Below are 25,583 nucleotides of genomic sequence, written 5' to 3'. Positions count from 1 at the left end.
TCACGTGACTCAGATACTGAAGCACATGAGAAGTCCCAGCTCTCGTCAACGGCTGCAACAACCTGTGCTCCCCTTCATTTGCTCAGAAGATGCGGTTTTACCCTGCACAATATCTTGTGCATGAAATGCCTTCCAGGTGCCTTCTCATTATTGAATGGGGCCCCACTTGCAGCATTTCCACCCCTCAAGAGAGCTAGAGAAGTCCCTGAATGGGCAAAAGAACCAGCCCTGCTCCTGCTGAAGAGACAGCTCTGCCCCTCAAAATGTGCAGTAACAGACACTGCCCCAAACACAGGCTGGGGCAGAGCTCAGCTAGCCCATCCGTAGGAAGGTTAACTGGAAAAGCTTGGTGTTTGCAAGAGAAGCACAAGAAAATAAACTGGAGAGCAGAGGGCAGGAGAAGCCCAGGGACAATGAGAAGTTCTGAAATTCCTCCCTTTGGAGAGCAAGGAGTATATCTGTGCCACGTGCCAGGGTGGGTAGCGAGCTCTGTGTGCTCTCAATTTGCAGTTATCCTGCAAATCCCTGGAATGCCATGCCCTGGGGAGGGACCGCTGCAGGGGGAAGGCGGAGAGGGCATGGGGGGCACACCACCCACTACCTCGCACACAGCCTGTGCATTAGCCTTAACACAAATGGAAAACTACATTTCAACAACGCAAATGAAATGTTTCAGCTCCACAGCTTTCAGAGCTGTGTAGGTCACAGAAAATCTCTCTTGCGGCTCTTTGTCCTTCTTTGGAAGGAAATTAAGTTTAGGAATTTCCCATGGGATGAACATTGATCTTCCTGTACCCCAATGGTCGTAACAGATATGGCTTGAGGCAGGACAGAGTTATGTTTTACCATCTAAATGTGAAGCCTCAAGGAGGAGAACTCCTCAAGAAAAAAGGCTTTCAGGAAGTTGGCTTTTTGCTTTTGTTTCTGTAATCCCGGGTTAATTTTTTTCCACTCTTTAGTTTCAGGAATATTTAACTGAGGTCTTGTGGAGTCATTGATGGTTTGGACTGTGGTAGTGGGAAGAAAAATGTCTCTCATTTCCATCACTGGAGAACCAGTCGATACTGTACAAATGTAATTTAATATCTATGTGAACAGTAGAAACACTGTGGTCATTCTGGACTCTTAAGCTTATCCATGCAATTTTTCTTTTTACATTTTTAATTGCATATTATAGACATTTTGTCAGAGATTGGAAAGGGAAGGAGTTACTTCCCTTCCGCACAGAACGTATTTCTATATCTCTGAGTATTTCATTAGCAAGGTTCCTTCCTCTCACTAAAATCTGTGGTTCTGATTATTTCCTTTTGCCCAGATGTTTTAATTTCTTTTCTTTTCCAAGATGAATCTCATTTTGTTATTTCCTGCCCATACATCCATCCTCTCAAGGCTTGAATGAATCATTTCTCCATCCTGAGTGGTGTTTGCAATATTCCCAATTTACTGTAATATGCAGACTTAATTATTTTCATTTGCAAAGGTGCCACAGGGTCTTAGATGTCCATCAAGACATTGACAAGAGAGCATGGGAACACATCAAACCCATTGCATGGATGTCCATCACAGATGAAAGGACTTAAAATTACCTTTATTAATAATAAAATTCTCTTAGAAAAGAGCAGTTAATACGGTCTGCTATAAGCCTGACCTTAGTTGCCCCCAATTTTGGCTTCATCTATCTCCCCGCAGGCAGTAGATCTGCTAATGTGCATTTTGGATGGAAAGTCAGATGGGGATGAGCACAACCCCTCAAAAAAAAAAAAAAAAAGATTCAGTATTTCAAGTTACTGAGGGAATTTTCCTATGTGGTGTTCAAATTCAGATGTCTGCATAGATACTGACCCAGGGTGTGGCTCTCCTATGTGAGATTCTTGTCACACACCTGTAGATGTCTACATTTGAGTATGTTTTTGGGACTCTACACCTCATGGTGAGAGGAGTCTCATCCTACGAGTGAGTTTTCCTCTCCATCGGCTCTATTGGGAGTGAAGCCATCTACACTGGAGGCATCTGAGTTTGAGCACCAGCCCAGCCTTTCCTCACCATGTAGCCAAGGGAAAATAGTTTACTGACTCTCCTGGGGCAGGAAGAGGCTATAGCATTTTAAATTACTCCTTCTGTGCCCACTGTGGTTGTTTTTTTAGATACCGAAGGGAGCTTGTTGTTTGGTAGCTTTTTATTGTGGCATGTTTTCAGATGAATAATTAAATAATAAGGATTTCCAAGTGGTTTTGATTCTGCACAGATATGAAAACCCTGGAATGTTAGAGGCTGGGACTTCCAATTCATTTGCTTGTTTTCGGATAAATAATTCAGTGATAAGATTTATTCACACGTGTAAAAAGAGGAGAAACCAGGCATTAGCAATAAATATTTTCAGAAAACATGCAGCCCACTAGAATATGAAACTGAAGTTTTCTCAAGAGCCAACCTTATTCACTACCCTATAGAAGAATGAAAAGAGCCTCTATCCTTGTCTCAAGGAAGTGAAATTTTAAAGAAACTTCAGGCAGAACAAGGTTAAACTGAACCAATTAAAGAATTCGTGTAAACTCTGCATTTTCTAGTTATACACCTCAAGTGTGTATATCAGACTTAATTTTATATCACAGGAATTGAAAATGTAACAGAACAACAAAAAAATCCCCCTCCATTCCTTCCACTACTAAGAGGATTATTCATTTTATGTTTTCACTCAGCACTGGAGAGCATTTCTGTCAATGAGCGAATTGCATTTGAAATGGTCCTGGCAGTTTTATTTACCCCATTATTTTTGTTTTCTATTAGACTAATTTGTTTTTATTGGGTTTTATTTTGTGCCTGGTCAAATCCTGTTTCCATCCATGTTGCTCATTCTAACGGGACCGCGCCGTCTTCTTTACAGAGCTGTGCCACAGGGGTGGTTTTGGGCAATTACACAAGCATTGGGATGCTGGGATGACCTTCCCTGCCTTGGTTCTGTCTTCTTGTCACCTTTGCAAACTGAGATCCCGATCCTGTTAACGTCCTCACTGATTTAGCAGAGAGCAGAACATCTATCCCAAACAACACGCTTGCTTTTATAGAGCAGACTGAGTCACAGGAAAGAGATGTGGTTGTAAACTGTAGCTATGGTAAGGTTTTAAGTGTTCAAAATCAGAATTTTAGATTAGATAACTCAGGTCAACCAGCAAGTGGATCCAGATATTGGATTTCTATAAAAGTGGGGAATATGTGAGTATCTTGGGATTTGATGCAAGCAAGTATTTCCCCACTGCCAAATGGCTCTAATAAGAAAGATATTTTGGTTCAGAAAGGTGCATGTGAAACATTTTAAGAAAGATATAGTTTATTACTAAAACCATAATAAATACTTCTGGGTTTATACCTCAAAAATAACTCGGAGGCTGAGGTTGCACAATTTGTTGGGTGTGTTTTTTTCCCCCCCCTGATAATTCCAGCTCATCTGGGCTCTGCCTACAAATATAAATCTTTTCCCTTTGCTACCGGGTTTATAAACACTGATGTTAGACTCCAGATATCAGGTCTGAATATTCACCAAGACTGTCATAAAGCTCATCTATGGCATGAGCAAGAACCTCATGAATATTTGTGTGATGCCATTAGACAGTCAAATGAATCCCAGGGACAGAGGGAAAGCTGCAGAAATCCTCAGGGCAGGGATGTTTCCTTGCTTCATGTTCTCTGTGTGTGTCTGCAGCAACTGCAATATCTCAGAGGACCTTTTCTCAGGCAGTGCTTGTTTTTATGCAATGGTCAGATCCCATTGAAACGAGTCTTGATCAGTTACTTTTTTTTTCATCCAAGTTGAGCAGGGTTCTGTGAAATTCTTTTTTGCGTCTAGATGAAGGCATTTGGACCGGCTGATTTACTCTCCCTTGTAAAGTTACTCTGGTGCAAAATGTTTTAAAAACTGGGCCTGTGGCCATAGATAGAATTTAACTATAATTAGAGCAGGTCTCTTTTGTGAAAAGGTCACAGTCTCACAGCATGGGTATTTGGATTGGAACTTTAGTTATTATTTTTAATTCATAAATAATAGGGCAAATAGTTTTCTATTTCTTTCTTAAACTTTCTACAGTTTTACTTCCACCTCTTACCAGGCACAACAGCAAACAGTGAGCCAAGTTCCAGCCATATTTACCCTCTGACAACCTCATTTGTCATAGTTTAATAGCACAGGCACAGGCTAAAGGCAGGGTTTTTTCCGACTCCGGATCGTGAAATAAATATATATATATATATCCCATCTGCTTCTGTTAGTAGTTTCTTCAAAACAAAGGGCTCTTTGTTCACTTGGAGGTTCACAGAACAGAGTACAAGGTGGAGATAAGAAAAGATATATGCATATGTTGGCCTTTTCCTGTATATTTCCTAGCAAGCTTCAGTAATTTCCACTGAGCTCTGTTGTCTCCTGCTCTGCATCGGGTGAAACGACTCTGCAAGCAGGTGGGTCTTTTACCAGATCAAAAAACTATTCTGACATGTTTTCCATTTTTTTTCAAGTTGTTTTTTTGGTTTTTGTTTGTTTGTTTGTTTTTTCCAAAAAAATATATGTTTCAGTTCAAGAAAAGTATTTTATTTGGTATAAATCCAGACCCTTTATTTAGGCTTAGAGTCTTAAAAATGCTTAAAATATCAAAGGAAACGTCGAAAGTGAAAAGTGGTTTAAAAGCAAAGAAATTATGTTTTGTTTTAATATTTTTATTGCCTTTTCTTCTGCCATGTGCATGTGGGCATATGTTTACCCTTTAATTCTTCTGATCCTCTTTGGTGAAATGGCAGTGTATTTTTTACCCTTCAGGGGATGAGCAGTAATATCCTGCTTCGACCTTTCCCTGAGTTTCTTCCACCCCTGCCGATGTTTGCTGATACTCCCACAGCATCTTCAGCAACCCACTGAAAAAGGATGATTTCATATCTCCTTTGATGAAGGTTTCACTGGGAGAAACATGACATTGCCTACACAGAAGCGGAGATGGGCAAGCCCAGCTTTCCATCCCTCCTTGCCTCTGGCCTTGCTCAAGCACAGCACCGCTGCCGAGCAAATGCCAACCCACCTTCCAGACCAGGACTGGCTTTGGTCCTGCTGGGAACACCAGCACGGCAAGCTCAGGCTGTGTTTGTCTGTGAGGTGTGTCATGAAGTCTTCTTAAGAATACGTACTTTCATCTTTTCAGAGCACACAACGTGTGTGGTTCAGATCCCACCTGGTTTTTCCAGCATGTGGATCCCTGCAGGAGCGCTGCTCCTGGTGACATCCCCAGCAAAATGGAAAAAGCCATGTATACCATCCACTTAATGCTCCCCTCATTTTCCATTGTAATTCAGAAGCACAGGGTGATGATTGACTCAAATGAGTCATCAAAATGATTTTGGCATTTTCGCTAGGATCTCCGGCATTTGAAGTATCACGCACCCAACTGGGGGTTCCTGTGAGCAGGTGCTGCAGCCTAAAACGTGTTAATCAATGTAGGCTTGAGGAAGCGATGAGCTACATCAAAAGACAAATGTTTAATAATGAACCCAGAAAGGTTGCTTGAAGGACATGAATGCAGCTACATGATGGGAAGAAAAATGGCTCGTCCCTGCCCCTGCCAGTGTCTTTTGACATTACCAATGTTCTCCTGAAAATCTATTTATGCAGCCCTTTTCTAGCGCTCACTCACTGATTAAACACACCGCTGCTCACCTGAATTGCAGCTCTTGTTTGCTGAGGTTTGCCAGCATTTGTTATAAGGCTTACAGTGAAGGGGCAAGCTGGAGAGGACACGACGAGTATCTCTGTGAAGGCAGGACGTTGAAGTCACAAGTTTGCGTTGCTCGTTCTGACGTGCAGGTTTTTAAAGTGTTTTCATTGGTTCACTGATGAGTTTTTCCTTCCTACCTCAGCCCCTGGCTATCTAGCGTAGGGTGCATTAGCAAAGCAAGATGATCCTGTCTGAGTGGTTAATTCTTTTGTCTCAGTGGTACATTTCGGCATTCATAAGGGAATGAGAATTATTTCAGTAATGAAAGAGATGGCTTTTTTCTGCACGATTAATTCCAGTCATCTGAGGCTGACCTCTGTCTTTTACCTGTCTTGCCATGTTTCCTTATTTCTGCTGACAGCATTTTTCTGTCCAAGATAGATATCTTTTTCTTTCTTTTTTTTTTTTTTTCTGTTTGATGTGTGAGCATTGTCTGACACTCTCAAGAATTGCCTGGGCTTTTGTCGCCTGGCTGTAGCTTATCTGTTATGTGCCACAGGATAAGAGAGATGCCTTTCAGGCAGGGACCATGGGGTGTTCTGGATAGGGGGTTTAAACAGTGCCTAACCACTGACAGTTTGGGCGACCGCAGTGCTAATACTGACCAGCAGTGACCGGGGTCCCCAGCACAGACTCTTTCTGTGTCCAACATAATAGAAAATAAAAAATGAAAGTCTCTCCATTACAGTGTTTTCTATCAGAAGTAACTTCCTATATAGTTACAGAGATATAAATGTACTTTATTGTCTGCGTGGTGAAACTCATGCATTTTTGAACAAGTATGCTGAGGAAAAAATCTCACTCTGTTATGAGAGCTGTAAAGTGCTTTCCCACAATGCATATACATGATAAGCTATGAGAAAGAGCTGTCATACATCAAATTAGATAGCAATGTGGAAAAGTTATCATTCAATGTGGTATCCACAGTGGTCTCTAAAACATTCTCTTTATTTCTGTGTGTAAAACAGTTCCTTTGGGCCTTTTCAATTCCCACTCAAGGCTTTGAGAGATTTTTTCCATATTCTAGACAAATATTCATCTCAGTCATGTAACCCCCTGTAGCACAGAACAGTGGCTTTTGGAGCTGTCAATACTTTCCTGTGTCTTGCAGTGGCTCTCATAAACGTCACTTTGGCAGCTTCATTATTTGAGCTGGCTCTTCAGATTGATGTGTGATTTTTTTTTTTTTTTTAGCCTTTTTTTAACTTAAAAAAATGTGTAACTAGTAGGCTGGAGGGAAGTAAAATTTTCTTCCTAAATCAGAGAGGTATGCATGGTGTAAGGAAAAACCACTGCTATCTACTGTGCCATGAGACCAGAAAAGCTCCCACTGTGGTTTCTGAATGTAGAAGCACTGGAAAACATTTTACTCGAGCTCTCAGATCCTGATGCGTTATCTTTATCAGCTTGGGGGGGACTCACTCTGCCCATGAGATAAAGCATTTAACGCTTTTAAATGGCTCTTTTTGGACCCATGCAATCCCCTCCACTGCCAGCGCTTCCATTTCAGTCAGCGATATCTTGCCCTTCTGCACAGCCCTGGCCACACCGGTCTTGCTGCAATGCTTTCTGCCTTTCTCTTCTTCTGGGATGCAGCACAGGAGCAGCCACAGTTTGCCCCTAAAAGCCTCCTAGCCCCGTTTTCCAGTACTGAAGAAAGGGAAATAGCATTTAGTGGGAACTTTGGAAAAGCACTGCAGCGTTTAGGCCTCTGAAATTCAATATACCACATCACCATTTTTCATTACACTTTGAAGCATTCTGTGTTGAAGCTTTTGTCTCAAACTCTGTTCTTTTCTGTGCCTGTAACACTAAGCAAAACATTAGTGTAATCTTTAACTTGGTGTCAGCACCCATTCCCAGAGAAGAGAGAAAACTAAATGGCTCTGTAATGTCTTTGATGAGATCTAAGATCCATTTCTGAAATTTTGATAGAGGGAGGGTTGGCATTGTCCAAGGGTCACTGTGTATTTCATTAATATCTGATGGAGCAAACCTAATGAAAAACTGTACTGCTTGCTGTAAGCAAATAACGGATCAAAACTCATTCGTGCTCTTATCTTTCTTATCCTGATCTTATTTTTCCCTCATTTTTGTAATAATCAAAGATGAACACCATCAAGGCTCTATGGCATGCTGCCAATCTTTATTGCCTTGTACAAAATAAATTGTTCCAATGAACTGTGGTTTATGGCAATTCCTTCTCAATTTTCCTATATTTGTATTTTTATGGTAGCCGTTCCCAGACAGAGTGAAACAATGAACAGATTAAAATGTCTGACGGACTCTCTGAAATGCCAACCAGAAAAAGTCTTTGACTGTCTCATTGCCAAGGACAACTCAATTTCTTTGTCTGAATCAATTCTCATAACGCGGTGGACAATTACAAGACCAGGAGGAAGCCTGGCTGTTGCTTTGGCCCTTCATCTCAGAAGCCTGCACATCTACCAGTGTAATTTTCCTTTCCACGAGTTGCTACAATTGCTATTGAATTCATCATATCAGAAAATAAAATTTACAGAGGGAATCAATTCTCTGCCTAGCTTCCTTCCACTTCATCTTTCTGTCCATTTGCCAGAATGATAAAAAGCCCTAGCAGCATTAGCACAAACACAAACCCTGAGCATTAGGAAATGCCTCCTTGCAATGCTGCTGTCATCACCTTAACCTTAAACTTTAAATGCTCAGAATGACTAGGACTGATGACTTATAGATTACCTTTTTTGAAAGCTTCCTTTTTTTGAAAGCAGCTTTAAAGAAAGCATATTGAAATGTTGATATTCCCAGGAAAAAATTCTAAAGACAAAAGAGGTTAAAGGTATCTATCAAATTTCTTCATTCTGATTGATTTATTCAGTGGAAGGGGTAAAGTCTTATTTTCTATTTTTTTTCTTTTTGAAAAATGCAGGCCCCAAAGCCTAACTCATCGAAGAAACACATTCTAACTAGCTGGTAATGTGCTGTTGAAGAAGGAAATGCACTATTCCACAGCAATCTTAATTACTGTGCAACTGTATTTCATTCTGCACTAGCAATAAACCAATCATTTAAACTGACAGTAACGGTTTTGTTATTATGCAAACATCTAGAAAAGAGTCCATTAAATTCCCAATTTGATCATCATTTCATAGGTAGTGAAGGTGAAAGCACAGTTAGAATTTTCTCTACTTTTCAGTCCCAATAAAACTACAGACTACGGCTGAAATCCCCCGCTGGTTGCAGCTGAAAGGGCTGAAGCAGGGCAACGGGGCAGCTGCAGCGATGGTCCATCTCCACTGCCAGGCAGGGGCAACAACGGACACGAAGCCCCCTAGTAGCCTCTGCTTTCCTCCTCTCGTTCTCTCTCTACCCCCTTCATCCTCCCCCTCACCTCCGGAAAGTTCTGCTTTTTGAAATAGTGGAAGGTTTTACATTTCCCTCCGAAGAACATTTATTCGCCCACAAAACTCATAAATGAAACACTCAGTTCTGCTAATGCAATCAACTACATTAGCAACATGTTTATTTTTCATCTTTTCTTTCAATTATTTTGTCTGTTAATTATCTTTCTTTGTGATTAAAGATAGTCACATTCTAAATTCAATCACCCTGAAGAACAATATGAAATAAAGAAGTTTAATCTTTTATTATAAAACTCTTCTGAGAGGTCCAGTGGTGCTGTGATTTTACCATTAAGAAATTGCCCTTTTCAGTTGTCTGCTGCTTGCCTTTTCTTCTTCTGAACAATAAACTGAAGAAGCGTCTCAGTTACAGGATACAAAACATGTACTTTCTGTACCAGAGCAGCACAGCTTTTCCTTCTGCTTTTAAATTTGTCTTTTTGTCCAATCAGTAAAGAATGAGCTGTCATTTTTTGAAAGGTAATCTGAGATAAAGCATTTAAAGTAGCAAAATACCAGCCAGACCTCTTATATTTTACAGAGGAAGGAGAACCATGCAGAATGGTTCACTTTGGGTCCGTATGCAGTGAATAGAACAATGTAATATCAGTGCTGTGTTGAGCTACTCTTTCAATGGCCTATGTCTTTAGCAAGTTGTCAGAGTTTTTTCAGCTTGACATCAAAGTGCCCCTCTGTGTCTTTTCTGAATCTTGATGTAGACTGTCTCAGATGTAAATGCTGACCCCACAGAGGCACTTTGTCAGTGCTGGCCACTGATGGATGTTGGGTTTTGGCCGAGACGGTCTGCTGTCTAACAAAACTTTTATCTAGAGAAGACAAGAAGCAGAAGTGAAACACGTTCTGCCAGTACCTGGAGATTTTGGGTGCCTGGTTTGCAGTTTTCTGTTTGTGACATCATAAGCTATGTTAGACAACAAAGACGTGCCCCGTCTTGTTCCACTGGCAAGTTTAGCAGGTTATTCACTGAAATCTCACCCTCTTCAGACAATGCTACTGATACTTCTATTTCTGTTTCTCTTACAGTTTGTTGCTCACCCCAACTGCCAGCAGCAATTGCTCACCATGTGGTATGAAAACCTCTCAGGCTTACGGCAGCAATCTATAGCTGTGAAGTTCTTGGCTGTCTTTGGGGTCTCCATTGGCCTGCCCTTCCTTGCCATAGCCTACTGGATCGCTCCCTGCAGCAAGGTACAAACTCATTAAGGTGCATGTTTTTTATGGTCATTTCTATCCAAGGCCTGGAACGAAGTCACATCTTTTTCTGTAACGCCATGCTATCCTCTAAGATTGCCCCAGAGGAGAGCAAGTGTGAGGTGTTTCTTGATATACACAAATGGAGTTATTAGGCATGGTTTGAGGTTCATCCTTACACGTAATAAAGGTGGGGTTATCGGGGAAGGACACATTGAGACAGGGGATGACAAGAAAAGAATAGGAACAAGAAATGGATAGGAGATAACAACATGGGAGTGGGGTGAAGAAAGAATGGAAGAACTACCAAAATGGGGAATAACTAAAGAAGTTCTTTGTTGCCCTTTTAGTTAACTCTGATGTTTAAGCTCTTGTTCCTTTTACGTACTTTTTGTTGCAGATTCTGCCCCTCTTCAGGGCTCCTCTCTTCCCTTTCCTCCTTCTTTCTGATTTGTATTTTTAGTTAGTGAAACATTATTACGGCACATGTGCCTGAAACTCTGGCAAGCCCCAGGGGACTGCTTAGCGCTGCAGAGACGACTAGACTTAATCATACAATCTTTATGGTTTTGATGAAACTTGGAAAACTGCCATGTACCTAAATACGGCTGTGCTATGTCTCACAGCACCAGATGGAGCAGGAGAGTTTTGTTGAGACATAGAGGTCAAAGGACCAGAGCCAACCATTAGCTTAGGTAAAAGCTTGAGTTGTCTGTGGTGTGAAATCTGTAGTGAGGTTTCCATCCTGAAAGAGTCTGCTCAAGCAAGTGGAGATAAATAGGTGTGTGGCTGAGTGATAAATAGCTTTTTCACTACTCTTGCCGCAGAAGAAAGGGGTGGCAGGGAAGAAGATAATTTCACCTTCAGCAATAGCCAGCAACATCAGCCATTACAAGGGAGAGGTCTTCAGCAGGAGGCTTATCAGAGGTACTTAAATTTGATAAAATTACCCCTGGTGCTGGTAATTTATTCAGTCTTGAAAGCATCTTCTCCCATTTCCTGTAAAATCCAGTGAGGAATCCTTTCTAAATTTCTCAAGCCCAAGAAATTATAGATCCATGGATGGGTATTAAGGAAAAACTATAATTTGAAAAGTTTCACGTTGGTGCAATCAGACAAACCTTTTGAAAACAGTCTTCCAGAACAACTGAGATAATAAAACATGTTTAAAGCTTAGTATCCTCCAAAATATTTTCAAGAAAAGTACTTTCTCTTAGAGTAATTGAGAATGTAACTTCATTTTCTCAAGGTTTGTGTCAACACAAAACCCCACAGCTTTTATGAATACTGGACAGAACTCCGGAGTTTCACACAGAGAAACGCATGTGAAAGCCGGGCTGTGTTGTGGGTGGTTTTGGTTACGTCGTAGAGGGAATTTATGTGTGAAATTACCACCTTGATTCCGTTATGTCAGACCTCAGTCTAGCAAGGATTTATGAAGCTGTTTAATTTCCTTCATCTCTGATGAATGTGCTGGGAGTTGGCACATCAGCCAACAGCAACATTTGTGTTATATTCTCAGAATTGACAGAGGTTGCATTTGAATATAGCAAGAGATGGGGAGAACAATTAGACTAGAAATAAGTGGAGAATTTAAATGAAAAGCATAAAAACTAAGGGGAAAAAAACTGAGGCAAAAAATTAAAAATAAATCAGTTTTACAGCAGAAAGTTATTTGGTTTTAATTTCTTGAGGTAGGTGTATTAAAATTTAAAAAAAAATGGAGGGAGGGAGACTTAACTTTTCACTGTGATTTCATTACACTAAACCCTTAGCGCATTCACATTTTTCAATGTCCCTTTCTTTTCACCCCACTTTAGACTGTGAAAAACCATACAGAACCTTCTGTCATAAAGTCAAATTGAAAGTTCTTTCAGGCAGGAATTGTCTTTTAATGAATGACTTTGCATCGATCAGAACAATGTAGTCTTGATTTTTGATTGGGGCCTGTGATAGAAATAACTGAATAACAAATGCATTTTCCCCCATGAATTGGTACCTCACCCAAAATAGTCATTATTATGTTCAAGAGCTGAGGGTTGATGCATGAGCCTTGTATGGTCTCATAGTGTTATTACAGACAATTTTACATAGGCAGCATATCCGCTGGAAGGATGGTGATGTTAACAGAAGATTTGCATGTGATGCTCTGAGCAGCCCAATTTTGTCCTGGTCAATTTTACAAGTGTTTTGTTTGGGTTTACGTCATGGAAACAATCTTGATGTTACACAAGTGGGTAATAAAATAATTTTTCCATAGTAACAATCAGCTAAGATACTTAAATCAAATCAAATCACATCAGGCCTGACTTAAAAGACAGGGACTCATTTCTGGGCTAAGACAGTGAGAAAAAATGAAGGAAATTTCTGTAATGTGGAATACAGCTTATAGGAGCTGTCCTGACCAATAGTGTTGTGTATCACATTCTTAGGATGTATTGGTCAAATTCTGCAGTTTCACACAGAGTAATTCATATCTCAATATAAATCCTTTGCTGATGTATCTTAGCAAGGAATATGTTTTCAAGCCTTTACTCCCTAACAAGAAATTTTCTTTAATAAAGCTCTGTGGAGTTAGAATATACCATACCAAATACCACCCTTGAAAATTTAGTAAGTAGTATTAACTGGAGTTTGCAACTAAACCCTTAAGTCTTCTTTTGCATTCAGTTGCACAGAGCTGTCTTTATTAAAACCATTTATTGCCGGTCATTCATTCACCTCTGGATGCACAAACTGTTGACAAGACCCGCAGAGTGTAAGCCTATCCTATCCTGAAATATCTGTGTTGACTCATCTGTCTCATGGAGGCTGTGACTCTGCAATGAACTGTTGCTTTATATGTTGGTGTCCAAAACGTGTTTCACTGGTGATCAAAAGAGAAGATAAGAGACAGAATGAAAAATTGCACAGTCTGCTGCCCAAAAACATAATGACAAGAGCAAGCAGAACTGTTTGGACTGTCTGCAGAACTTCAGGAAGTATTTTCTTTCTTCTGTGGTCGGTTGAGTGCACGTTCAAATATTACAGCACTAACAGAGATCATTTATACACAGCTCTCATTGCCTGGGTTGTTCTCTGGCTTTCACGTAACCAATGCTGGGACATTTTAAAAATTCAGAGAAGAAAAAGAAATAAGAACCAGAATCATAAGGCTTCCTTTAAATTTCTGCTAGACCTAAAGAGCCCTACTTTTAAAATATTTCCTGCTCTGCAAGGACCAGAGACCTGGGCTCCTTTGAACAAAGCTGCTATTGGAGATAAGTAAGAAAACAAGGAATTTCCTTTTTCAGTCCTTTTTCATATTTCCTATGAAGCTTTATGATCAAGTCAGTAGATATTAAGAAAATTTTGAGGATACCTTGTCATCAAGGGAAATGAATCAATGAGTAATATACTGCAAAAAAAAATCCCATTTGCTTTGAGGGGGTTTTGGAAAGGGCACATACAAGACGGCACTTGCATTGCTGCCTATAGTGTCCAACGCCACAGGCATTGGTCCTTGCACTCCTAAAAATGCTTCTACTCTGACATCTTTCTGGAGTAATGTTTTCTTAGATCACAGAAAATGTAAAATGAAAAAAGTGTTATTTAAATTAATTAACAAACAAAGCTTTTCAAGAAGAATGTAACAAATATTAGCTATAGCAAAGAGATCTGCTGCTTTGATTCTTGGCTTAATGTCTTGAAATAAATCTTTGTGTTCTGGAGAGTGAATCTGCAGCTTTTGTAGCAATTATGAGAGAAGGCTATCATACCAAAGCATATTAAAAGCATTACTAAAGAATCTTTAAACAGAAAGCTATTATTTCCTGCACATTGTTAATGAACCAAGAATTCAGCATTAATAACAGATTCTAATATATAATAATGACGTAAGGATGAGAAGTGAGCCCATCATTAGGATTTATATTGACACACATGACTGCATTCATATAACACATACACACAAACATGTCTCATATAAATGTCCTGTCTCTTCATTTTCCACTTACCATATGGCCAGGACAATTAGATATTACATGTGGGTATAAATGAGCAATATAAGATACTGCCATGCATAGAAAATTATCCAAAGGGCATAATTTGAACTGAAGTGCCTAATGTCTAGTAATAGCAAAGAACAGCTTGAACAAATCTAAACTCCACTTAGTTCATGATCTAGAATTCATTTCTGAATCCTTTTCACCTTGGGCAAATAGTTCAAACTTTTATAGGAAAAAGAATTCCAGGAGGTGGATGAGGAAAAAAAAAAAATCATATGTCTTGTGTATGTTTCATTGCAGTTGGGACGGACCCTCCGCAGTCCTTTCATGAAGTTTGTGGCACATGCAGTTTCTTTCACAATCTTCCTCGGGCTGTTAGTAGTGAATGCTTCAGATCGGTTTGAAGGAGTAAAAAATCTCCCCAACGAGACCATCACAGATCATCCAAAACAAATATTTCGAGTCAAAACAACTCAGTTCTCATGGACAGAATTGCTGATCATGAAGTGGGTATTGGGTAAGCAAAACCAAAATGTCTACAAGTCCTCCAGAGAAATTCAACATGACTGGAAATAACATGATAGACAGTGACAAGACGAAGGAAAAAAAACCCAAACCAAACCAAAAAAAAACCCAACCCAAAACCAAAAAAACCCACCATGAGGCTAAATTAGAAGTCGGTAGAAGTATTTTTGATTAAAACAGGATCAAAGAAGACTGATCTTGGTTACCGCTTTTGAAAATATTGAATTATGCTTGGCAAATTCTCACTTTCCTGATTTTCCGCTTTCCATGGTGAATGCTATAGATGTTGTCTGTTTGCCTCTGTTGATTTAATCATTGCATCTTAAAGAAGGTAATATAGTCATAGAAACTTATAACTTCATTCTAGGACATTGCTCTATCTAAAGTGAGCAGAAAGAAATGTGTCCATTGGGATGTGGGTGACCACCAGCCTGTTTTATTACCCTGCCATGAGGTCCTATTATAATTCATTGAGCCTCAGTTTCTTCATCTGCAAAATGAGTATATTGTTATTTACTTTTTTGTAATGCACTCTGAGATCTAGTGATGAAAACTGTTAAGTAAATATGAGATGGATATTATGAAATTCATATTATGAAATGGTTACTGGTGAGAGAACAGCACAGCACTCAAATCTTTTAAAAGAAATTAAGTTATCCAACAATTATAAAGTAGGGATTCATGCGGATGAACCTGTCAAGTGCAAAAGTATGTAATGTGCAAGTTAAACTTACAGGGAGTATTATGGAAATTCAGATGTATTACTTTTCCTATAGGCACAATTTATTCCTGGCAGGTCAGCTACCTTGAACCACTAATCTAAACAAGCTCAGAAGGATTTCTTGGGAAATTGAGCTTATCAACTCTGCATAATCTTTGTCTACCTCTTCTGCATCTATTTTTACTCATCACCATGATTTTGATTCTTTTCTTGCAACAAATAATTCCATGGTTCCATAAGTACTTATGGCATTAAACCCCCCTAAAAAATAGGATAGGACTGCTCTCTCTGATGACTTCCTGACCACCATTTCTTTGTTCCCTGTCCCCACAATAATCAGAATCCCATACAGGATATTAGGCTAGAAAGAAACTGAATAGATGCCAGACTATGCCAGATGGGTAGAGTAAGTCTGTAAGATATATTTTTAAAATGATATTAAAGCAGTTGGACAAGATGATTAGATTTTAGACGAGGTATTCTTTTCTTATATGCAGTAGGTATCTGTCTGCCTAGTGAGATCCTGAGAGATGAAGGAGAAAACATTTCATTTAAAGCGAAGGTTTTCACTTTTCTGCGAGAAGAAAGGTGATTCATTGTACAGAGTTCTGAATATAATGAGATTTTCTAATGACTATCTACATCAGCAGTGACAGTCTTCTCTGGCCATTTTACCTGTCTGCCTACATAAAGCTTCAAATAACGTTTCAGTAATACTAAGGTGAAAGTTTGGTGCACGTGGCCTGCAGACAGCTGGCACGGGGGCTTGGGCGCTTGCCGAGCCCCATATGTGACCTTTAAGGACTGTAAAAGCACTAAGGGTGGCGAACTGCCCAGCCTTTTGGCACAAAAATCTTATAGGTATTATAAATATGTATATGTAAGTAGAAATAGAATTAAATAAATGTAAATGCTATAGATAAATCTCACAGGTAAATTTGCCAAGACATGCTTTTCCAAAGAGGCAAATGTAAGTAGACAGTAAGTATGTTGAAATATAATAAATCTAACTCTTGTGTACTAAATATATATAGCTATATTTAATCCTACTTGGCAACACCTGCAGTTGCTGTCTTCAGACTCAACAGTGTAGGTGTGCTACCTACATTTCGATTCATAGTACAATCAAAAAGTGTAATTTTATTTATCCTCAGCTTGTAAATCCCTTCCTTCTGTTTCTGTTCTTTCTCTTTTCTCCTTCATACTATGGCAGCAAGCCGATGAAAACTGATGACACATTACTTATCCAACCACAGCAGACCATTTTTGAGAAATTCGTTTACAGGTCCCTGATCTTGGTTCTTTTTTGGGGAGAAAATTAGCTGTCCGAGTTATCTGGCTGTCAACCATAAAATTATGACGCATGTTCAGCATAGCATTACTCAAGGATAATGTGTTACATTAGCATAGCATAGTGTGGTCACGAGTGAGCACAACCTGTAGTAGCACTCTGTCGTGGTTTAACCCCAGCTGGCAACTAAGCACCACACAGCTGCTTGCTCACTCCCCCCATAGTAGCTACTACGAAGAAAATTAACTCTATCCCAGCCAAAACCAGCACACACTCCCTGCAATTAATCTTGCTAGAGATATGAAAATTGACCCATGTGTATATATTTTAAGAGAAAACTACCAGAAGGAGAATTTTAGACTGGAGTTATGCAAAAAGATACCATTGCCATCTCCTGCTCCCAATTATTGTGATGCAGGTGAGTAGTGGAGTAAACGGAGCAGAGACAATGACTTTCAGCCAGGAAAGCACTTCATCCTCCTCCAAAAATCCATATCAGAGGCTTTACTTGCTGTTAGCCTGCACCTCTAAAATGGCTGTAGACCATCGCTGGATAAGCCAGGTAGTGTTGGTAGCCCATTTAACATCCCCATGAACAGCCAGATAAACAATAGCATTTTACGTGGGAGAAGGTCCTCTTTGGTATGAACGAGCATCCAAGGGCTGCAGATGATAAACCTGTCAGCACAGAGAAATACCGCAACGCTCTGAAAGGGGAACTTGCCCCTTTGTACACGGAGCACGGCAATTTCAGCTCATGCATCTGTGGCTCATTGCATGCCTTGGCTACCTCTCCCCCTGCAGCTGGGTCTTCCCATCTCTTGCCCTCCAGTGAGGAAGGCTGGGATTTTCCTCATGAGCAATATGGACCAAAGTCTGCGCTGGAAGCAGACAGGTTTCATTTAGGGATACAAAATCCCCATGCAAAAGCAGCCAAGGTAGCAGTTAAGCTCTGGGTAGACGCAACCTGAGCACAACCCTCTCTCTTAATCCAACAGCCTTTGGCGGATCCAGGAAGGCTCAAAGGCAGCTCTCCAACATCAGCTGCTTGTGATTTATGTACCAGGCCAGTGGATATAAAAATCTGACAAACTGTTCCTTTTTGTGCACAGGTGATGAACAGCACTTCTTGCACACTTCCATTTTTCTTCCAGATGGGCTGTGCCTGTAGCTTGACTCTCCTTCCCCTGCTGAAACCAGAAATGCTCGTCAAGGTGACATTTCTGATTATCCCTGCTGTGGGAGAACGGGCACAAGAGACCTGCAGAAGCTGCTCATATCCCACCTCTCCGTGCTTCAAACTCAGGGAAACGACCTCTCCCAGAGCCATTGGGGGCCTCAGAAACACCGTATTGGAATGCAATCACATCCTGGCAAATCTGCTTTGTCGAGTTGCCTTCCCTTATTTCTGTTCTTACATCCCATCTTATGTCCCATCCCCTGAATTTTAGCTGCTTTTTCTCTTCTCGGTATTTTTACTTTGAATTACTCCCTTACAATGTATATACAATTACCCAGCAGTACTGACCGAATAATTACTGTAACTTTTCTACTTGTCCTGAATAGACATTTTTCCATATGTATGGATAAAAAATGATTGCCACACAGTTGGCAAAAAGAATGATGTAAATTATAGGCCAATAGTGTGATACTTTCACAGAATGATTCTAATTTTAGTCAGTCTACTCAGTTTTAGACATTCCTTATTTCATTAATCTGCAACTTAGGTATATTAAGTGACCAAGATTAGAAATAAACTGGGATGGGAGAGTTAATATTTAAACCAGAAGAGACATTTCTGGGTGTCAGTGAACAAGTACTCTGGTCGGCAATGTTACCATGTACGTGATACTTCCTGAAGTGCTTTAGTACCTTTATACGACACGCACGCATAATGCGTAAGGCTAATGTCCCCTATCTATCACTTCTGGAATATCTTTTTTTTTTAGCTAGAAATGTTTCTTTAATATTTCATCCTCGCTCCGGGACAGCTCCTGAGAAACCAGTTCTTCCTCCTTCTCCCTTAGACTATTTATTAAATCTTACTCATGGGGAATGACAGCTTGGGATGAAGTTCTTGCTTTTACTCAGCCAGGCAGCTGCGGACTCGAGGAGAAGAGCTGGGAGGCTCCCCTCTGCCCTCCCTCTGGCTCTGCTCAGCACTCAGCAGACCTCAGGCTCTCTCCCAAGACAGATCTATATGGCGCATAACCTATATCACGGAACAGCTCCAAGGAGATTCCAGGGCTATGGAGGTCACAGGCTAGCTGTGCCTTGGCCACCGGTGGTATCAATAGCTTAGCTTTCCTTTGTCTCCCAAATCCTTCCCCGTGCACGAGGACTGACAGCGGCAGTTCTTCATTCCCCCAGCCTCTGGCTAGATTCATACTGACTTGTTTCCTTCCCTATAACCCGGCTTTCCACTGCGCCTCTTGGGACACCATGTGCTTCCAGGAGTCTCTGAAGTAGCCGAGCAAATGCATTTACATGCCACACCACGAGAGCTTCCAGTAAAGAGGATGAAGAAGAGTTCACAAAAAGGACAAGGTTGCAGGAGGCCGCATGGAAATTGGCAGGCACTGCTCCTGCTTGATTAAACGTGAATTTTGCTGCTGCTATGGAAACAGGATTGGGTAGAGTGCAGGAAATATTTATCAGTGGGTTAAATATTCCAATATTTTAGCTATTCAGAAGCAAGATATTGGCCTTGGGGCCCTGCTTTGATTGAAAGTTGGGCAAGTTGAAGAATTTGACCTGAACTCTCGGCTCCAGTTGCCCACTGAATTCACCTGTCCTGCCCAGCACTCCCCAGTAGAACGTGGATGTCAAAACTGTTGAATTTTCTGGGTTTGGCATTTTGGTTTGTCTGCAAGTCTATTGTCAGAAAGATACTAAATTCAGACTAAACTCAGGGTTTTCAAAGTGGTAGATCAGACTTTATCGTATGGAAATTCATTATTATTTAATATATAAAACTTTATGAAAAGTTCTCCAAGGGCAGAACTTCTGTCTTACCTTTTCTCTGTTCATACTGTATTTATTCCTGGATCAGATTTTGTCTCGCAAAGATCTGTTTCTGTTCCCAAAACGGACCCACCCACTGGTTTAGGGAAGGAGGAAAACATCAGCAGAGCAAGTGATACCATCTTCAGTGGCACAGTTTAGCAAGGAGATTTTGGGACAAGGGAGGAAATCTACATTTTTTCCAAATAGACCAGCAGTAGGATTTTCTAATGTCTTCAGTATTTCTGAATTGTGCTTTCTCTGACATCACCAGAAATCTACTTTACCGTTGCCTCATATAGTGAAATTTTGAAATTTCTGCCTCATATGCACAAAGGGTCATACAAGCTTGAAGTTTTTAATAATTTTAAATAAAACATGACACAAACCATTCTCTTGAGAAATTCAGTATAACTGAAGAGTTATTTGTTTCGATCTTAGAAGCTGCTGTTAGCCGGGAAATGGGTCTGTCTGAATATAAAAAACATCATCTGTGTTTGCCAGTTAAGCATGCTCTGGCCTTTCCGCAGGCATGATATGGTCAGAGTGCAAGGAGATCTGGGAAGAGGGGCCACGCGAGTACGTGGTGCATCTCTGGAACCTGCTGGACTTTGGGATGCTGTCCATCTTCGTGGCATCGTTCACCGCCAGGTTCATGGCTTTTCTCAAAGCGACTGAAGCACAACAGTATGTAGATCAGTACGTTCAAGATGATGACCTCAGCAATGTCACCCTTCCCCCTGAAGTTGCCTACTTTACTTATGGTAAGATGCTTTTTGCTATCTAATGCTTCCTGTTCTTTTAAGACAATGTGTGGCAGTGCTGGGAACAGCTTTCTTTTTGTGATATTTATGTAGTTTTTTTCTAATTAAACCAAATTATTCTTCTCAGATCTACCCATTCCAGCCATCTTCCTAAAGAGTCAGAAGGAATTGAGATCTGAGTCTCATTCAGTCTCTGATCTTGTGCTAAGGCTACATTCAGGTCAATCACATCCTGACAAAATAGCTTGAGCAACAAATAATCAGGAACTGGGAGTGAGCAGAATATAATTTAAATTACAGATGAATGAATCTGCTTGGTTTTCCAAATGTGAGAGGAGGGAGATGTGTGAACACACCTAGGATATGAAGCTGCATTTCTAACTGGTGGTATGCTCTGCACCTCTGTTATATCCAACACCTGTATAATGGAAATACAAATACAAATTACACACATAAACTGCTTCCTCCAAGAGGAAAACCTTTGTTTTGGAGAGCCTATATAATCTATAAGTGCTAACGTTTGGAAATGTAAGAAGTAGCATAACCTTGACAACATTATTTTTGATGGCTGAAATGGTTTTTCTTTGATAGTGACAAATGAATAGAGCTTTGCACCCCAGTGTGGGGACTGGATTCACTGCATGCCTCTGCTAGCTTTAGAGGTAACCCTGAGCAAAATCCGTGGGGATTTTTGCTCGCAGAGGAGCTGCAGGAGCTAGAGAGCTGGGCACAAAGGAGAGCCATTTGCTCCCTAGGGTTGTAAGGTAGTAATTCTAGCGATGTGCTTGGGCTGGAGAGGAAGATTTGGGGCAGCAGACTTCATCCACTGTAGACATGCACCATATGGCACCAGAGACACGTGCCCTGGGGGCACCCACACCAGGGTGCACAGCCACAGGCTCGCTGGTGGGTCCGTGAGCTGGCCACACTGGCTCAGGCTCTTGCTCGGTGTGTCCCCTCTGAAGGTAAGCTTCCCTCTCCTTGCCCAGGCAAGCAAGAGGCCACTGAGATGATGATGTGGTTTTCCTCTCTCTGGTTTGCTGCTGACCCATTTAAAGTGAATTCATGATACAAAGGTGCAAAGGGTCCGGAACAGAATGTCACAACCAGATCCTGTGAATTCCTCCATCTGCTGCTTTTCCTTTGGTTCAGATTACTGAAAATGATGCCTAAGTTTACTGCTGTGTCCTTAAAGATGTCACATATTTTAGCTCTGAGTCACAAACTTTTCATCAAGAAGCTCAGTTGATGCAAGGACACTTATAAGCTATATTAATATAAATGTTCAACTTTTCAGTAGATTAAATAAATGATGCATATCTGATTTCAACAAGAAGCTTTTTAAAGTAAAAATATTAGAGTGGCTAGACTGCAAGAATTGGCTTTAATTTAAAGATAACACGAAGATTATATACTTGACAGTTAATATTTGCTTTATCTGAACAAATCCTAACTTTCTTATCTAATGGTAGGGGTAGAGATCTCAGTCTCCCTCATGCTCCCTTTCCAAATATTGTGCCATGTATCCAAATCTATAGCCAAACTCCACTGCGTTGTGGTTTTGGTTCTCCATCTGAAGGGCTTCAGATGGAAAAGGCACAGCACAGCTGATGTTCGACCAGGAAACGGAAAAGATAAAATTTCTTTAAAGCCGTGCTATTTATTTGCTGTGTGACTTTGGTAATCCCAGTGACTTGCTCATTTCTCATCTTTACCATGTGAAAAATACAATTCTTCTCACCCGTATTTGTACAGCATGCTGAGGATTTCAGTGACCAGTTGTTCCAAACCTTTTTTTTTTTTTTAACTCCTGGCCAAAACCAAGATTCAGTCTTGAAAAGGGGTCATTTATCATCATAACTTCCATCTAACACTTTTTGTTACTAATACTTAGTGTACATGTATTGTTTTAGCCAGGAACAAGTGGCTTCCCTCGGATCCTCAGATCATTTCAGAAGGACTGTATGCAATAGCTGTGGTACTCAGCTTCTCCCGCATTGCTTACATTCTTCCAGCCAACGAAAGCTTCGGCCCCCTGCAGATCTCTTTGGGGAGGACTGTGAAGGATATCTTCAAGTTCATGGTCATCTTCATCATGGTGTTCCTGGCCTTCATGATTGGAATGTTCAACCTTTACTCTTACTACCTTGGTGCAAAATACAACCCTGCCTTTACAACGTGAGTACCTATGGAAAAGCAGCTGCTCTTGCAGGGCTCAATCCATTCTGGTCCCTTGCTGCTGCAAGGTCTGCTCAGATAGTTTCTACTCCAGCCATGTGGGGAAGTCACATCTAGACTTTGCCTGGGAAACTTGTGCCACAGCCTCTAGCGCTGGCAGCCAGCTCAAGGTCTGAACGTAAGGACACGTGTAGTTCAGAAATGGTTATTTCTGGAAATCAAAATAATAGATCAGGAAAACAGTTTGTGAGATGTTCAGTTTCATGAGTTCAGAGAAGCAGTGGAATAGCGGTTAGACTTATTGTTCTTAAAACTGCAAGCCAAAATGGATGTAAAATAAGGGAGGATTTTGCTTATGTGAGGTCTGTTTTAGGATACCACGCGAGCGCAGCTGTGGTTATTCGGTGCACATCTGCAGAGCCAGCTGCTAGTCATGATGCTCAAAATAGCAAAACAAACCAGGATGCCTAGGCTGTGTTTCTTAAATCCTGGCTGGGTGCTTTTCAGCAGAGGCCATGTGAAAGCTGCAGAGAGCACCGTGACAGGTTACTGGCCACGCAGGGCAGTGGGTCTGCCTGGGTCACGCTCACCTGCCAGTGCTCGCTGGGTGGCCGCACAGCCCTGCGGAGGTGGCTGTGCCAGAGGGCCTGTCTTCATCTTGTCAGGCATGTCAGGAAGAGAAAGAGGTTGGCAAATGCTTCTGGTATGAGGTTCAGGCTGAGGCTGCTTTTGAAAAGGGACAACCCTTTGGTGGTAACACAAAATGCAACCCTGATTCTCTGGAGACCCTGGGAACACAAGCCCCAACCCTGGTGGGGACAGTTGAGGTCCTGAAGGAACTTTCAGAGGAGGGGACATCCTGGTGCCCTGCTGTGTCTGAGGGACGTGTCCCATGCATCCACAGGAAAGCCTCCTCCTTTGCACTGCGATGTGGCACCAGCATAGCACCCTGGCAGTCACCTTTGTGTCTCACAGAACCACCATGACTTGCCTTAGGGACTCGGTGTGGGCTTTCCTTCCCACACGCCCATCTCTGAGGGAAGAGGACAGCTTGCCATAATGTTTTCCCCTTGCTGTGTTCTGACTTCCAGGCAACCACGCCACGCTTGTAATGCCTGAGCCCGCAACGTTTACCAGACGCAGAGCAGACAGCAGCTGGCATTTGACGTGTCATTTCTCTAACGTGTCACATGGCGAGCTGGCGGCTTACCTTGTAGCTCCTCTAGGAGAAATGACCTTTTCAGCATCATTTCTGTCCTGCGAGTGGCTGTTTCCTTCCAAATGCACAGCAGCCAGTTTTACCACACCACCCTCTTGTGCGACACGTATCTTGTAGCATAATGTTTACTTTCTCTAATTGAGTCAAATATGCCTTCTAGACCTCTCCACGAACCTCAGGATACATTTTAATGGAAGGATTTATGAGGCCAGATGCAATTACATTTATCTGTGCTCGGTAGTAAGGTAGAAGAAAATTGAGTCTTTGGGATGTGACTTGCTTCTTATTTGAAGAGAAGGAGATGCCCTTGAAGCACTAGACTTAATGAGAAGTTGAGTCGATACCATCCTTGATTGCCTGGTGGCACAGTAACCCTCAGTTATGGTATCCCCCAGGCACGTCGCTAGAGCACGTCACTGACAAATTCCAGTCTCTGATGCAATGCTGTGCAGTAACTCTCTCATTAGCACTCATTACCTAAGTGGATCTTCCAGTAGTTACTGTCTTTTGAGTAATGAGCAAACATTGACTAAAATGATGACTGCTCACTGGAGTAAAGTTTGCTCAAATGCCTGAGGGATGTTTGGATTGCGGAGAGGCTTGTCAAAAGGCAGTGCTCTTCCTCCTTAACTTCAGCCTGGTGACTACTTATCCTGGCAGGACTTCATGTTGTTATGAAGCAAATTTTCCATGAGCATAAATTTTCCTTTTAAGAATTTAGAAGAGTTTTAAAATAGACTTATTTTCTTCTGATTATTTAAACACAGGAGTGTCAAATGATAATCAGTGAAAATGAGCCCTTTCATCATATGAAACAAAGAGAATAGATTAACATTCATCCCGAAAATCCTTCTCAGACATCTCATTCAACAAGCTAGAAACCTTGAGGTGTACAGCTAATGAGAAGGTTATATTGGCAGATGGGCGGCTACCAATTCTAGCAACATTTCCTCCTCTATTTTTCATGAGCTGCCTGTGGGCCTTGCTGAACGTGATGGGCTCCTGCCATTAACTTATTCATGAAAGGAAGGAAAATTTCAATATTAGAGCTGAGTAAGTAGCTCAACTGTTGTGAAAATTCAGTGGGGCAAAGCAGAATAACACTTACTTTGGTGTCCTTATAACCATTCTGTGACTTCAGAGACATCACTTGAATGCATTTCCTGGCGGGCATGTTTGTGAATTCTAATGAGGATGGGTAAAATTTTACAGAAAGCAAGTTTTATGTTCAGAAATGTGACTATTCGACTATGGGACCTGATTTTCAGAGATCACTTGGCTAGTCATGACAGAAAAAGACCCATTGGATTTGTGCGCTAATTGATTGTGGCCAGTTTCAAAGGGCATTGAATTGAGAGCTCACTGGATAGCCTCAGTGAGAAACCTCAGACAAACAGCTACTCACCAAAATAACTTCATTACACATTTAAGAAAACCACAGCTCCCCGGGACCGTACATAGGCAGGAAAAAGAGTGTACAGGTAACACTCAGAGGGAATTGCTTGCTTAGTTCTAATGATAATATTCAGTAAATGTTTGGTGTAACTTAGCTTT

General features: G+C 41.1%; 1 protein-coding gene across 1 annotated transcript in view; it reads left to right on the top strand.

Moving 5' to 3' along the window:
• Positions 1-25,583, top strand: part of TRPC7 (transient receptor potential cation channel subfamily C member 7) — a 70,308-nt gene that overhangs the window by 29,958 nt on the left and 14,767 nt on the right. The window contains exons 3-6 of the mRNA XM_075164637.1: positions 10,175-10,339; positions 14,629-14,845; positions 20,399-20,632; positions 22,546-22,810. Coding sequence (XP_075020738.1) covers positions 10,175-10,339; positions 14,629-14,845; positions 20,399-20,632; positions 22,546-22,810 — 881 coding nt within the window. The remainder of the gene's footprint in view (positions 1-10,174; positions 10,340-14,628; positions 14,846-20,398; positions 20,633-22,545; positions 22,811-25,583) is intronic.

This window comes from Calonectris borealis, chromosome 15 (assembly GCF_964195595.1).
Source record: "Calonectris borealis chromosome 15, bCalBor7.hap1.2, whole genome shotgun sequence".
NCBI lineage: Eukaryota > Metazoa > Chordata > Aves > Procellariiformes > Procellariidae > Calonectris > Calonectris borealis.
The sequence above is the reverse complement of the archived record's forward strand: the minus strand, read 5'-3'. Positions and strand labels throughout refer to the sequence as shown.